Source organism: Bufo bufo, chromosome 5 (genome assembly GCF_905171765.1).
Source record: "Bufo bufo chromosome 5, aBufBuf1.1, whole genome shotgun sequence".
Classification (NCBI taxonomy): domain Eukaryota; kingdom Metazoa; phylum Chordata; class Amphibia; order Anura; family Bufonidae; genus Bufo; species Bufo bufo.
In genome coordinates, this window is record NC_053393.1 from 146529740 (window position 1) to 146546272 (window position 16533).

Sequence of the window (16533 nt, forward strand, 5' to 3'; positions counted from 1 at the left end):
CCAGGGTACAAAGAGGAGGATATTAACATGATCTACATGTCGAGGATCAGGAACTTCAGTCCCAATTGATCATCCTTGGATCCGGGTGTGAATGCCGCCCTACATCAGGAGGAGGTGCCCGGGGAATCCAGGATATGGTCTCTTACAGATCCAGAGTCCTGTCTCATTGGGGGATGGGACAGGATCGTACACTGTGACACCACAGGATGGTAGCCATGACATTGCAGCAACTAGAAGTAGGTGAGAAGTGGGGATAGAGTATGATGAGGGTAGTAGTCACAGCCCCCTGTGCAACACTGTCCTCAGCTTCCAAAAACTCACAGCAAACCAGGAGCCAAGGACCCTGCCACCTGCTGCTGTGCAACTACTACTCCCAGCATGCTCTGCCCGGTGACAGGGTGCGGTCCGCACAGGTAACACAGAGCCCAAAGTGCAGGACTAGTAGTCACTCACCATTAGCAGGACCAGCATGGAGGGGGTCCGCTTCATTCTCAACTCCGCCGAGGGCCACACAAAGTCCCAGCAATCCGAGAGTCAGTCCGGAGCCCGAGGAAAATGGAGCCCTGACTGTGAGGGGAGGAAAGGTATAGAGACTGGGGGTGGGGAGCTCGGGCACGGGGGGGAGGGGCGGCCCTGGGAGGGGAGGCCGACACTTTCCCCAGCGCCGTGCTCCAGGTAAATATTTCCCGCCCAGCAGCGTGACGTCATCCAGGTCGTAGTCACAGGTGTGTCAGAAACTGCGCTTTCCTGACACAAGTTTTACTCTCTGTTTACAAGGGAGCTTGGTGACTACCGCGGTGACTACTACCCTCATCATGTCAGGGACTACTGTGTGATGTGTAATAAGGAGCTGTCAGGAAAGAAAAACACATCATAATAATAATATAGATGGATGTCCCGGACACATCACCTCAGTATATCCCAAAATGACAGACAGCCGACATCTTTTACTGACAAATTGGAAAACTATAATTAATATATATTTTAAGTCAGATATTAATAATCGGCGCACTAGCAGCACTAAGGCCTCATGCACATAAACGTGTTTTCTTTCCGTGTACGTTCCTTTTTTTTTTTTGCGGACCGTATGTGGAACCATTCATTTCAATGGATCTGTAAAAAAAAAAACAGAAGGTAATCCATGTGCATTGCACATGTCCGTATTTCCGTTCCGCCCAAAAAATAGAACATGTCCTATTATTCCGCATTACGGACAAGGATAGGACTGTTCTATTAGGGGCCGGCTGTTCCGTTCCGCAAAATACGGAATGCACACGGATGTCATCCGGCGCAAAATATATACGTTCGTATGCATGATTACTGTGAGCTCTAAAATGCTGAGAATTAGGGTTCATGCACACGGTCCGCAAAATACGGATCCACAAAAAATACAGATGACGTCCGTGTGCATTCCGTATTTTGCGGAACGGAACAGCTGGCCCCTAATAGAACATGATGCGGACAATAATAGGACACGTTCTATTTTTTTGCGGAACGGAAATACAGAAACAGAATGCACACGGAGTAACTTCCGTTTTTTTGGCGGACACATTAAAATGAATGGTTCCGCATACAATCGGCCAAAAAAACAGAATGGACGTGGAAAGAAAATACGTTTCGTGTGCATGAGCCCTTACAAAGTGACCCTCTCAAGCAACACCAGCCTAAAAAAAGAATTACGGACACATCTCATTTTTTTCACGGACACTGGAAAAAAGTCCCTTATTTTTACGGGCTGTCCAGGAATTTCCGGACGGTTGGCACCCCTGACCCCCAAGCTCTATGTCATAGCCTGTACCATACTGTAACCCCTAAGTGGCTGGGTAAAATGTGAAGCACTATAACTATAAGGCCTCTTTCAGACGACAGTATGGCTTTTTCAGTGTTTTGCGGTCCGTTTTAAACGGATCCGTTGTTCCGTTTTTTGTTTCCGTTGTGTTTCCGTTTCCGTTCCGTTTTTCTGTATGGCAAATACAGTATACAGTAATTTCATAGAAAAAATTGGGCTGGGCATAACATTTTAAATAGATGGTTCCGCAAAAAACGGAACGGATACGGAAGACATACGGATGCATTTCCGTATGCATTCCGTTTTTTTGCGGACCCATAGACTTTAATGGAGCAACTGAACGTGATTTGCGGCCAAATATAGGACATGTTCTATCTTTAAACGGAATGGAAATACGGAAACGGAATGCATACGGAACACATTCAGTTTTTTTTGCGGAACCATTGAAATGAATGGTTCCGTATACGGACCGCAAAAAACGGCCCGCAAAACGAAAAAAAAAAACGGCCGTGTGAAAGAGGCCTAAGAGTGTATGCACACGGTGTGGCTTCGGGGTGGAAAATCCGTAACGTAATCCAGTACCAGCCAAGCGAATGAGATTTGCCAAATCTAATGCGCCCTTGGTGAGCTTCTATCGTGTGGAAATTGTCTTGTTGTGCAGATTTTAAAATCCGCAGCATTTCAATTATTGGTGCGATTCTCACTTTATGTCGACTTCAATGGGGTTGTTAAAGGGGTTATCCAACCCCTATAATGCCCCCCCCCCCCCCCCTAATGCCTGCGCACCTCATATAGATTATACTTGCCCCGCCGTCCGGCACCTGTGTCACCCCTGATCCCCGCACGGACGCCGATGCATCTCCCCGTCACTGTGGGTCAAAACATTCGGCGATGGGACGGAGGGGGGAAGTGTAGCATCGCGGGTGACGCTAGGGAGGCTCGTCCCTGTGGTGCCGGGGAGCGGCGCAAGTATAATCTATATGAGGTGCCCGGGCATTGGGGGGGGGGTCATTATAGGGGTTGGATAACCCCTTTAACATAAACAGAAAATGTGCAACAAAAAAGCGCATAAGAACCACACAAAAAACGCACTAAAACCACAATAAAGTGGCGCATTTTTTTATGTGGGTTTTTGTGTGGTTTTCGCGCGCATTTTCTGCATACAAATACGTAACGTCTGCAGGTAGCTTGAGGACAGCTGCACGCGGTGCAGATTTGTGTGCAGAAAATCTTTAGCTGCGGATTTTCAATTGAAAGATGAGATCTGCGGCAAAACCGCATCAAATCTGGACCGAAAACCGCTGTTGGAAACTGCAGATTCTGGTGCGGATATGGTGCAGAAACCACAGAAATCTACACAGAAATGTGTGCAGTTCTTACGCGTGTTCACCCGCCCTTGTATGCAGGTAGCCTTAGGTTTTTGGTGCAGATTTGATGCAGTTTTGCCGCACATTTAACCTATCGATGGAAAAGGGTGAAATCTGCAGCTAAAACCGCAAACATAATTGATATGCCGCTGATTTGGAAATCCGCACGGCAGGTCAACCGCACGTATTCTGCAACACTTGCAGATGGCCTGAAATCTAAAGGAGTTCGATGTTGAAATCCAGTGGGGCACATTTACTTTTTGCACCGGTCTTAGTTTCCCCCTCTGCGCTGCCGTTAGATTCATCTGTGGCAATCCTTGTGCCTGGCGTAAAAACTACGCCAGGCCCTGACTTAGGGGTGGGCGATATGGCCTAAAATCTATATTGCGATATCATTTTAAGCATGTGCGATATATATCACGATATATTCTATATTTTGGGGGGGCTTAAACTTTTTTTTAAACTTTTTATTTAATAACTATTAGACTCCTTAGGGGCTAGAACCCTTGTCCTACTCACCCTAATAGATCTCCATTAGGGTTAATGGGACTTCACACTCTCTCTCCTGCCCTGTGCATAATACACACAGCAGCAGGGAGCTAACTATGGCAGCCAGGGCTTCAGTAGCGTCCTGGCTGCCATGGTAACCGATCGGAGCCCCGCGATTACACTGCTGGGGCTCCGATCAGAAGCTACCACCCTGGGTCTACTGCCACCAATGATTTAATCGTGTGGAAGGGGGGGGGCGCAATTAATGTAATACTATCCCATACCTGGACTCTATTACTGCGCGCCGTGATCCGCCGCAATTAACTCCTCCTCCTCTCTGTTCTCATTGGTGGCGCAGTGGCCACAGTCCCTCCCCTCCTCCTCCTAGTCTGTTCTCATTGGTGGTCAGCGGCAGCCGCACACAGTGGGGAGGGAGGGACTCCCTGCTTCTCCACTGTGCCGGCTCAGGAGAGCATGGTGAGGGCCGAGAGCGGCGCATGCCATGTTCTACTGCGATATGCGATATAAATGAAATCTCTATCGTCGGCCAGATTTATATAGTTTATATCGCATATTGTCTATATCGCCCACCCCTACCCTGACTGGCGTAGTTTTCGCTAACAGTTATGATTTGATTCCGGGCGGAAATGTTAGTAAATTTGTTGAGGATGGAATCCCAACCCCAGCACGCCCACCACCGTCCAACTGGCGGACACGGCGTAAAAGCGGCTGTGCGACTAAATATTGTTGCACGGCAGGTTAGAAAAGGGGACTTGTGACTATCTTAGGCCTAGAATAGTCGCAAGTCCCTTAGTAAATGTGCACCTGTGTGCATGATACTGGGACCCCATTTAGCATTTCTCCGCTCCATTAGGGCTCATGCACACAAACATATTTTTTGCAGACCGTATGCGGAACCATTCATTTCAATGGGTCCGCAAAAAAAAAAATGGCCTCTCTCCCACCAGGGCTTGTGTAGCTGAATCGACTACAAAGGCAGTGGGGGGAGATTTATCAAGACTGCGCCAATCTTCATATCCCCTCCTCTGCGCAGGCCTCATCATAAATTAGGCGCATCCTCCTCCGGCAGTCCGTGTACCCCAGCAGAAATCTACCACAGCTCTTTTGTACTAGAAAACTGGAGTGAATGAAGATACATTTGTAGCCATGCCCCTTCCCTGGGCAAACACACACCTTGTGACTTTTTAAAGCCACTTTTCTGGTGCAGTGGAGATGATAAATCTTCCTCAGTATGTCTGCCCCTGGTTTGGTCATTTTTTTTTGCCATCTGCTTGGGAATCCCTGATCTCTGGGGCCCAAAGCGTTTGCGTGGATGGTGTGGTGCTAAAGCCCGACACTGTCCCTGATATCAGGCTTCAGGGACACCATGCAAATCAGGGTGGGTTCACAGCACGTTTTATGGACGTATACATTAGAAAAAAAAGGATACAAAAATCCAGCACACCACATTCTTGTATCCTGCACAGTCTGGTAAAAAAAAAAAATATTTTTTTTTTTACAATGGAACTCTATGGTGAACAGACGCCACTGTATGGCATCAATCTGAGGCATCCGTTTAAGGCCTTATGCACATAAACATGTGTCGGCCGTTCCGTGCATTGGGGACCTCAACTTGAATGGGTCCATGATCCATCCGCACCGCAAAAAAGTAGAACATGATCTATCTTTTTGCGGTGCAGAGGCACGGAGAGGAACCCCACTGAAGCAGTCCGTAGTGCTTCTGTAGGGTTCCTTGCCCCGACACCTTGCTTGTCTGTGGTTCACCCAGCAACATAAGAAAATCAGACTTAGGCTACATGCACACGACCGTTGTGTGTTTTGCGGTCCGCAAATAGCGGATCCGCAAAACACGGATGGCGTCCGTGTGCGTTTCGCAATTTGCGGAACGGCACGGACAGCCATTAATATAAGTGCCTATTCTTGTCCGCAAAACGGACAAGAATAGGACAGGTTATATTTTTTTTGCGGACCATGGAACGGAGCAACTGATGCGGACAGCACATGGAGTGCTGTCCGCGTCTTTTGCGGCCCCATTGAAGTGAATGGGTCCGCATCCAAGCCGCCAAAACTGTGGCTCGGATGCGGACCAAAACAACGGTCGTGTGCATGAGGCCTTAGGCCTCCTGCACACAAACGTATTTTCTTTCGGTGTCCGTTCTGTTTTTTTTTTGCGGACTGTATACGGAACCATTTATTTCAATGGGTCCGTAAAAAAAAAAAAACGGAAGGTACTCTGCGTGCATTCCGTTTCTGTATGTACATATTTCCGTTCCGCAAAAAAATAGAACATGTTCTATTATTGTCCGCATTACGGGCAAGGATAGTACTCATCTATTAGGGGCCAGCTGTTCCGTTCCGCAAAATACGCAATGCACACGGACGTCATCCCTATTTTTTGCGGACCGCAAAATACATATGGTCGTGTGCATGAGGCCTAATAAGATGGTAATACAATAGCTCCTTCTACATGTAAAGTATTCAATTTCTGCATCTAATGTTATTATTAAGGAATTCTGCTTGTATGAAGTAAAGTATCATCTACCATATGATTCCATTGTGTCCTGTCAGACGGCCAGACTCCTCTCATCCTGGGAAAGGACAGTCACACTCCAGTAGATGTCAATGGGAAAATTCTGGTAGAGCTGCATAACTGCAGTCGTGGCCAAAAGTTTTGAGAATGACACAAATATTAGTTTTCACAAAGTTTGCTGCTAAACTGCTTTTAGATCTTTGTTTCAGTTGTTTCTGTGATGTAGTGAAATATAATTACACGCACTCCATACGTTTCAAAGGCTTTTATCGACAGTTACATGACATTTATGCAAAGAGTCAATATTTGCAGTGTTGGCCCTTTTTCAGGACCTCTGCAATTCGACTGGGCACGCTCTCAATCAACTTCTGGGCCAATTCCTGACTGATAGCAACCCATTCTTTCATAATCACTTCTTGGAGTTTGTCAGAATTAGTGGGTTTTTCGTTTGTCCACCCGCCTCTTGAGGATTGACCACAAGTTCTCAATGGGATTAAGATCTGGGGAGTTTCCAGGCCATGGACCCAAAATGTCAACGTTTTGGTCCCCGAGCCACTTAGTTATCACTTTTGCCTTATGGCACGGTGCTCCATCGTGCTGGAAAATGCATTGTTCTTCACCAAACTGTTGTTGGATTGTTGGAAGAAGTTGCTGTTGGAGGGTGTTTTGGTACCATTTTTTATTAATGGCTGTGTTTTTGGGCAAAATTGTGAGTGAGCCCACTCCCTTGGATGAGAAGCAACCCCACACATGAATGGTCTCAGGATGCTTTACTGTTGGCATGAGACAGGACTGATGGTAGCGTTCACCTTTTCTTCTCCGGACAAGCCTTTCTCCAGATGCCCCAAACAATCGGAAAGAGGCTTCACCAGAGAATATGACTTTGCCCCAGTCCTCAGCAGTCCATTCACCATACTTTCTGCAGAAGATCAACCTGTCCCTGATGTTTTTTTTGGAGAGAAGTGGCTTCTTTACTGCCCTTCTTGACACCAGGCCATCTTCCAAAAGTCTTTCAAACCTGCCTGCTGCCATTCCTGAGCAAGCTCTGCAGTGGTGGCACTCCGATCCCGCAGCTGAATCCTCTTTAGGAGACGATCCTGGCGCTTGCTGGACTTTCTTGGACGCCCTGAAGCCTTCTTAACAAGAATTGAACCTCTTTCCTTGGAAGTTCTTGATGATCCTATAAATTGTTGATTGAGGTGCAATCTTAGTAGCCACAATATCCTTGCCTGTGAAGCCATTTTTATGCAACGCAATGATGGTTGCACGCGTTTCTTTGCAGGTCACCATGGTTAACAATGGAAGAACAATGATTTCAAGCTTCACCCTCCTTTTAACATGTCAAGTCTGCCATTTTAACCCAATCAGCCTGACATAATGATCTCCAGCCTTGTGCTCGTCAACATTCTCACCTGAGTTAACAAGACGAATTACTGAAATGATCTCAGCAGGTCCTTTAATGACAGCAATGAAATGCAGTGGAAAGTTTTTTTTGGGATTAAGTTAATTTTCATGGCAAAGAAGGACTATGCAATTCATCTGATCACTCTTCATAACATTCTGGAGTATATGCAAATTGCTATTATAAAAACTTAAGCAGCAACTTTTCCAATTTCCAATATTTATGTAATTCTCAAAACTTTTGGCCACGACTGTACTTATATCCTCATTCACTTTTGCAAAGTGTCATAACTGATATCAAAATTACACCAAAACGCAGTTAATTTACATGTCTGAGCCAGATGCATTGAGTTGCACCTGATAGGAGCCATTTATTAAGGCATCATGCCTGCGGCAATGTCCGTCTTTTGGTCTGCAAACCACGGATCCACAGAATACAGACGCCTTCTGTGTGCGTTCTGCATTTTTCTCACTCCCATCAATATAAATGACTGTTCTCTTCTGCAGTATGGACACACAGAAAATTATAATTTGTGTAACGGCCATACAGATGTTTCAAAGAGTAAGATGCGCCAGAGTTATTAAGAGGAGCAGGCCTCTTATTAAATTTGGTGCAACTTTTGTCAGTTGTGTCAGAAAAACAAATCTACACCAGCTTTTGGGCTGGTATAGATATGTACTATAATTTACGCCAGTTTCTGGCACAAATGAAAGTAAATCTGTTGGGCCCTGTCTACTCCCGTTAAGCCCTGACAACTTTTTTATGAAAATTGCAGAGAGCTGCATAAAATTGAAAAAAGTCATGTTTTTTTCCCCCTCAAAAACGCAGTGCTCTAATATTTTATACCAGTAAACTGGCACAAGCTGTACAATACATTCCTAATTGTGATGGCTAGATGACTGGGTCAGGGCAGGTATTATCAGTATTCAGTGGTGAGTTGATACTAAAAGTGGTTCAAGGAAGGACACCCTAATGACTATAGACTGGGTCATGGGTGAGGAGTGAAGGCTAGCCTACCTTAAGCTGATATTACACCTACAGATAGTTGTTCAGATCCATGCTAACAAGCGTTTGTATGAATGCTCATTAGCGATGATCTGGCAGTGTAATACTGCCGCTGATTCCAGCAGGTTGAAAAGTTATCATTTGCAGTCTGTGTAATCACCATCTGCTGCCGTCAAACAGTGATTCAATATAGGAACGAGCGATGGCATTAGCGTTCGCGCCTCCCCATACTGATGAGAAGATCGCTACATGTAATATCATCCGTCTCCTCCGCTAGTGAGCAGGCGATTGCCGGGAAGAAAGCCAATCGTCTTGAAGATCTCCCCGTCTAATATTAGCCTAAGGGCCCATTCAGATGGCCGTAGTGCTTTGCGAATCTGCAATTTGCGGACCGCACATGGCCGCAACCATAATAAAAAATGGTCATGTTCTATCTTTTCTGCGGAACCGCGGTACGGAATAACAGATGCGGACAGCACACGGGGTGCTGTCCGCATCTTTTGAGGGACCAAAGAAATGATTGGATCCGCAGACCTTCCGCAAAAAATTGCAGAACAGGTGTGGATCCGTTCATACTGCCGTCTGAATGGGCCCTTATCCTGGGTTGATTGGCCATTAATTCTAAAGGGAGAAAACACGGTGGGCCAGTCAGGTTTCGATGTCATTAGGCTGACTGTTCCCAAAAATTCTTCATTAGATCAGAGCAACAGCTCTAGTACACTATTAGGCATCACTAATACTACTCCTCATCCGTTCAGACATTACATTAGTGTAAGAATGGGAACAGCCATGATAGTGCTTCTAGTATGTCCTATTATACTATGTGTAATAATAACGCTCCATATTACTATACAGCTCTATGTATACTTCTGGTTTTCTTGTCTTACTATAGGACTATAGGCTCCACATATCATTGTAGACTGCAGATAAACCTGTGGCTCTTTATTTGACTATGGAGCTGCATATAAGGGTCAGTGAGCTCTGCCCTATTGTCTTAAAGGGATATTTCAATTAGCCCACCTACCACCAATAAGGCTATGACTGATGGTTTGCTGGTCCTGCTTCTTCTGTTGACCCCACCTGCTGTCAATGTAGACTCTTTTACAATAGGAGTCCACTTTTAGATTTTTTAACAGAACCACATTAAGTCCCCTGTTCAGATCCCCCTGAAATACTGCAGTACCCCACATTGTTGAAAAAGTGCATGCTGGACACAATCCAAGGCCCTAGTGAGTCCAGCAGTAGGCCATCTTATGTATATGAGGTCACCAGACTCTTCCATGATGGGTTGGCTATGTTGGATTTCTGCATCCCTGATCCTGATCAGTCACTACCAGAGGTGTAGGGCAGGTGTAGTAAGCATCCTTGTCCCTAGTGCTTAGTAGTATAGTCAGCATCCTTGTCCCTAGTGCTTAGTATAGTCAGCATCCTTGTCCCTAGTGCTTAGTATAGTCAGCATCCTTGTCCCTAGTGCTTAGTATAGTCAGCATCCTTGTCCCTAGTGCTTAGTAGTATAGTCAGCACCCTTGTCCCTAGTGCTTAGTAGTATAGTCAGCACCCTTGTCCCTAGTGCTTAGTAGTATAGTCAGCACCCTTGTCCCTAGTGCTTAGTAGTATAGTCAGCACCCTTGTCCCTAGTGCTTAGTAGTATAGTCAGCACCCTTGTCCCTAGTGCTTAGTAGTATAGTCAGCTTCATTGTCCCTAGTGCTTAGTAGTATAGTCAGCACCCTTGTCCCTAGTGCTTAGTAGTATAGTCAGCACCCTTGTCCCTAGTGCTTAGTAGTATAGTCAGCACCCTTGTCCCTAGTGCTTAGTAGTATAGTCAGCACCCTTGTCCCTAGTGCTTAGTAGTATAGTCAGCTTCATTGTCCCTAGTGCTTAGTAGTATAGTCAGCTTCCTTGTCCCTAGTGCTTAGTAGTATAGTCAGCATCTTTGTCCCTAGTGCTTAGTAGTATAGTCAGCATCTTTGTCCCTAGTGCTTAGTAGTATAGTCAGCATCTTTGTCCCTAGTGCTTGCCCTGGCTAAATCGCGCAGGGCAAAGGCCTTTTCTGGAGTTCCGGTTATGTACCGGGTTCTCCGTTGGGCTGCCAGGCGGAGGCTTCCGCCCAGCAGTGAGCCCAGTGACGTCACCAGCACTGATGGGTGGGTTTTAGCGCTGCCCTAGCCTGTAAAACGGCTAGGGGAGTGCTAAAGCCCGCCCATCAGAGCCGGTGATGTCACCGAATACACTGCTGGGCGGAAGCCTCCACCCGGCAGTGTGTTATTGTAAATAAAAGAGCCCTTGCCCTGTGCGATCCAGCGCAGGGCACAGGAGAGCATCGGAGCATGAAATGCTCCAATGCTAACATCAGGGGGGCTGCCTGGGTGAAATTATGGGTATGTCCGGGTTCAGCTCTGAGCCCGGACAACCATTTAAAGGGGTTTTCTTACTTCAGCAAATGCCATTCATCATGTAGAGAAAGTTAATACAAGGCACTTACTAATGTATTGTGATTGTCCATATTGACTCTTATACTGGCTTCATTCATTTTTTCATCACATTATACACTGCTCGTTTCCATGGTTACGACCACCCTGCAATCTATCAGTGAAAAAGCACCAGCCTATGTGAGCTCTCACGGTCCTAGCCACCAGAGAGACCACCATTTTTTCCTATAGTGTGCAAGTATGGCCACCGCTGCTGGATTGCAGGGTGGTCGTAACCATGGAAACGAGCAGCGTAAAATGTGAAGGAAAAATTAATCCAGCCAGCAAAGGAGACAATATGGACAATCACAATACATTAGTAAGTGCCTTGTATTAACTTTACCAAGATGATAAAGGCTATTTGCTGAAGGGAGACAATCCCTTTAATGTTTCCCTCTTACAACTATAGAAGACATGTTTTCTTCCTTTTCTAAAATATCGCTAACCATTATCTTTGCCCTGTCAGCATTTTGTTTTCAGAACAAGTCTCAAACTGTGTGAACCACCCTGCTCGAAAATGAGAAATGCCTTCCGCCTGACTCATCCCTCCAACCTGATGATCGCTCTGTACGACCAGACAGACACAGAAGCTGGCAACACCTCCACGTCCCATTCAGCTCCCCTTTTGACCCCATGTATTTTTACTGATATCCTCTTCTCTGTTGATGTTAATATAAAAAGTGGATTATGGATTTGCTGTATATGGGGTCCCCTAAAATCCAAGCTTAGATTCATTTTACATTGGTTTAATAGAAGTGACCCTATGCATTCCCAAAACAAGAGAAGAAATTATGTTCTGTCCGAAAATGATCATATTGCTAATCAGGTTCAAATGTTAACAAGAAAGACCTGACTTGCTACAAAACTTTCTGATGGCTTGTGAGCCCCACTGGGGACAGTGGATGCTAATGTCTGTAAAGCGCTGCGGAATATAGTAGCGCTATATAAGTGCATAAAATAAATTAAAGGGATATTCCCATTTGAAACATATATAGCGTAGCAGTGTTGGACTGAAGTTCCTTAGGCCCCCCCCCCCCCCCTCCATGTATACAGGACGTGTGTATGACGACAGTAATTTATGTTATCATTGCACATGCAGGATGTATCAGTAAAACCTAGTAGCTAACAGTACTTTTCATGCTTATACATTAAGAAGCTTTGCTATTTTTATTGATTAGATGGCGATGGGCCCTACAGGGCCCCAGTGCAGCTGCACAGACTGCACTTATGGCATATCAATTCAGCTCAAGTTGACCTTTGAGGCTGTGTTTCAGTTGAAGCCCATTACTGTGTCTGAGCTTGGGACCACAAAAGGATCCTCTGGTGGGCCAGTCTGACTCTATGGCAGAGGCCATACGATGGAAGCAGAGGTGAGATTCCTTTTACAGAAAAAGCTAAGGTTAAAGTGTTGCTGTACTTTGAAAAAACTTGTCAAAGGTTTTGATCGGTGGCGGTCCCTAAAACGAGCAGAGAAGTGCTTGCATAGCGATCTCTCTTCGCCGCCAGAGATGAAGCATTAGAAAGTCTATGGGCCTGTTTTGCTTCTGTCTCCTTCAGCAATTCTCTCTCCTTAGGCCTCTTTCACACGGGCGTCATGTTTTTTGCCCGGATAAGATGCGGGTGCGTTGCGGGAAAATGCGCGATTTTTCCGCGCGAGTGCAAAACATTGTAACACCTAACCCGAACTTCTGGTTAGGTGTTCTGAAGATTGTATTATTTTCCCTTATAACATGGTTATTAGGGAAAACAATAGCATTCTTAATACAGAATGCATAGTACAATAAGGCTGGAGGGGTTAAAAAATAAATAAATAATAATTTAACTCACCTTAATCCACTTGATCGCGCAGCCCGGCTTTTCTTCTGTCTTCTTCTTTGCTGTGCACAGGAAAAGGACCTTTGATGACGTCACTGTGCTCATCACATGGTCCAATCACATGGTTCATCACCATGGTGAGGGACCATGTGATTGGATCATGTGATGTGACGTCACCACAGGTCCTTAGCCGGCAGCTCAACATTACAGAAGAAGACAGAGATCCGCAACTACGCGATCAAGTGGACTCGGTGAGTTAATTTTTTTATATTTTTAACCCCTCCATCACTATTTTACTTTGCATTCTGTATTCAGAATGCTATTATTTTCCCTTATAACCATGTTATAAGGGAAAATAATACAGATCGGGTCCCCAGCTCGATCGTCACCTAGCAACCATGCGTGAAAATCGCACCGCATCCGCACTTGCTTGCAGATGCTTGCGATTTTCACGCGCCCCCATTCACTTCTATGGGGTCTGCGTTGCGTGAAAAACGCAGAATATAGAGCATGCTGCGATTTTCATGCAACGCACAATTGATGCATGAAAATCACTGGGTGGGTCAGGATTCAGTGCGGGTGCAATGCGTTCAACTCACGCATTGCACCCGCGCGGAATACTCGCCCGTGTGAAAGGGGCCTTAGGGAACTTTCACACTTACGGCAGAGGATTCCGGTAAATGCCAGATCCGTCAAAACGTATGCAAACTGATGGCATTTGTTAGACGGATCAGGATCCGTAGCCTGCCTACCTTCAGTGCGCTGCCTGTGTCATTCTGTGCCATACTGGTACGCCTTAGAATTTTTCAGGAAAAAGTAGAAGGGTGCAGCAGCACAACAGTCAGATTTTGTAGTGGTGGTGCCCGCAGTGTCAGGTGCCAGTGTCTGAAAGCACCCCATCACAGCTACTGATACCACGGCACTCTCAAAACTTCAGCGTTTCAATATTTATTCACCAATTCCCACACTGGTCGAAACGTCGCTGAGAATTGGTGAATAAATATTGAAACGCTGAAGTTTTGAGAGTGCCGTGGTATACCTTTCATTCATCAGTAGTTAGAATTTTTCAGGGTGTGGGTGCCCACCGAGAAAACCCGTGCCATAGGTTCGCCACCACTGGCCTAGGAAGAGGCTGCAGTGCTCACCAAGTGCCGCGGCCTCTTCTAACATCTAAATGGTGGCTGTGCAGGGATTCAGACCCCCACCCATATGATATTGATGACTTATCCTGAGGACAGGTCATCACTCAGACAACCCGTAAGTCTGCGGGCATGTTGACAATATGGTGTGGACCCAGCATCAATTTTCAGGACTGGTTAATATTCCACCAACTCCTTATGGTCCTGAAAATGTTTTGCTGTGAAACCTTTTATTACATTTTTAAATAAAATCTCATGGTAGACGTTCCCTGGATTTCTGTACCAGCCCTTCTTTTTCATTCACAGTACTATTATCTTCAACAAAGCAATAGCACAAAGGGGAATTAAATTGGACCTTTGTTCTGCCATATAAAGATAAAGCCGGTGGATGGCTTGTGGATGTGCTGCACTAACCTGCAGATACTGTAATCACAGGTGTGGCGGTGAGTCACACTGTCCCCATAGAAACCAGGCTGTTTTCTTTTGTATTGGCTGCTTTGTAGCTGGGGGGAAATGAAAAATGCAGAACGGTCGGCTGTATTTTCTTACATTTTTTGTTACTTTTGAGATACAGACTTTACGTCATGGTTTGTTGCATTGGTTTTTGAATAAATGTGTTGGAATGTATGTACAAGTTTCCAGTTATTGGTGACTGGCTTACAGTTGGGTTCAAAAATGAAAGAGTATCTCCTCCCAAAATTAAAAGGAATATATCACCTATTTGTTTACAGCTTAGGCCTCGTTCACATCTCCGGAAGGCTGTAGCGGCACAGAGCAGCCTGCCAGATCCTCTACTTCACCGCTGGATCCCCTTTGACTGCAATGGGGTCTGGCGCTGATCCGGTCGAATCCTAGCATAAATGCCGGGTTTCGGCCGGACAAAAACCATTGCATGCAACTGTTTTATTTGCTCCGGCTCAGGCTGCCGGATCTCTGAAATGTAGATGTGAATGCAGCATAAAAACGAACGTGAAACTTATTCCTTTTTTTCAATCTGTTTCTGTTTTTTCGGAAAAAAAGTCCTGTCGACGGGAATTTGTTTTCCATCCTGCATAACGGAAACCAGACGGATCCGTCTTAAAGGCTTCCGTTATGCATTCCGTCTGGGAATTCCGTCATATTCCGTTATAAACGGAACCTATAGAAGAATGCCATAACGCAAGTGCGAACCCGCCCTTAGCCAGTGTTCCTTTACATCACTTTTGATAAATCTCCCCCGGAGTGTCCAGTGACTCCAGCTATAGAGATGCAGGGATTCGGCATGCTGCTGTGTGATGCTCCGTGGAAACTGTACTATAACCAGTACTACTAGGGGAGAACAGATTTGTAGTAAGATATGTGATGACGGATACATTTTTTGCTGTTGGAATGTTGAATGGAATTGTCACAAATCTATGTACGATATATGAAGTCAGAAACATGTTGATGCAGGAAGGCCCCCTGCACCTCTATAGGTGCTGTAATACAGCTCCGTACAAAATAGAGCCCAAATACAGCAAAATAGTTCAGTGCTGCTGCAGAAGAATATTCTAGCTCCCTCTGTGCATCCTATTAACGTGCAAAACCTAAAGACTAGCTATCTGGCATAAAATGCTTTTGTAAAGTGTGTTTTTCATGCCATGCTAACAACCCAATGTTAAATGTGGGAGCGTCAGTCAGTAAGTAGGCAGCTATTTCACACAGCAGTGGCACAAGCTCTATGTCAGGGATCAGCAACCTCCGGCACTGCTGCTGTTCAGAAACTACAACTCCCAGAGTGCTTCATTCACTTCTATAGGAGTTAAAAGAACAGCCAAGCATTTGCATGCTGGGAGCTGTAGTTTTACAGCAGCTGGAGTGCCGAAGGTTGCTGATCCCTGCTCTATGTAATGCAATAGTCTGATATTATACATTTAACACCAAAGGATTTTAAAGTGAGAAAGAACCATCCCAGTCATATTATTGAATACAGAGGGTTTTTGAGTATCCTATGCTACAACAATAAATAGATAAATAACGCATAAGAATCCACAGTCCACAACTATAGCAGGCATTCCGGTATTCTCTTCCAGGATTCCCCATAAAATATCAATTCTAGATAACAATCTCTTCTTAGAATGCTACATTTCGCTTTACCATTCTGCTTTTCCATAGGCTGTGTTTCTAGAAACTGACACTGTCAGTGCTGACAGCTTTAAGGACACACCCTGTTGACGGGGTTAATGGTAACAATCAGTGCAAATTTCTGACTATATTTTGAGGAGGATAACAATGGAATGGCACAATCTGGAGATCAGTGCTCCAGAACTATTTTATGGAGTATGCAGGTAAAACAGACATATCTGGAAAGCTGACTGGACTTTCAAGGTCATGGACACCTTTGGGGCAAGTTTGATCAGCATTCATGGGCTCACAGAAGCTACTAAACTTCGAACCCTCAGACAGCCCAACTAATGAATTTCACAGTAAACCATCCAAAATCAATTTGCATAATACTTTGCTTGAATACTATACAGAGCGAGCGCTCC

The 16533-nt window shown here is 45.3% G+C and overlaps 1 protein-coding gene across 2 annotated transcripts in view; it reads right to left on the reverse strand.

Annotated features, from left to right (window-relative positions):
• DSG2 (desmoglein 2) overlaps nucleotides 1-16533 on the reverse strand; it is a 63902-nt gene that overhangs the window by 42130 nt on the left and 5239 nt on the right. The window contains exon 1 of one of the 2 annotated variants that reach the window (XM_040433359.1): nucleotides 454-575. The exons of the other annotated variant lie outside the window; for it this stretch is intronic. Within the exon in view, the coding sequence (XP_040289293.1) occupies nucleotides 454-489 (36 nt within the window). The 5' untranslated portion in view covers nucleotides 490-575. Of the gene's footprint in view, nucleotides 1-453; nucleotides 576-16533 lie in introns of those variants that run through there. 2 annotated transcript variants of the gene reach the window in all.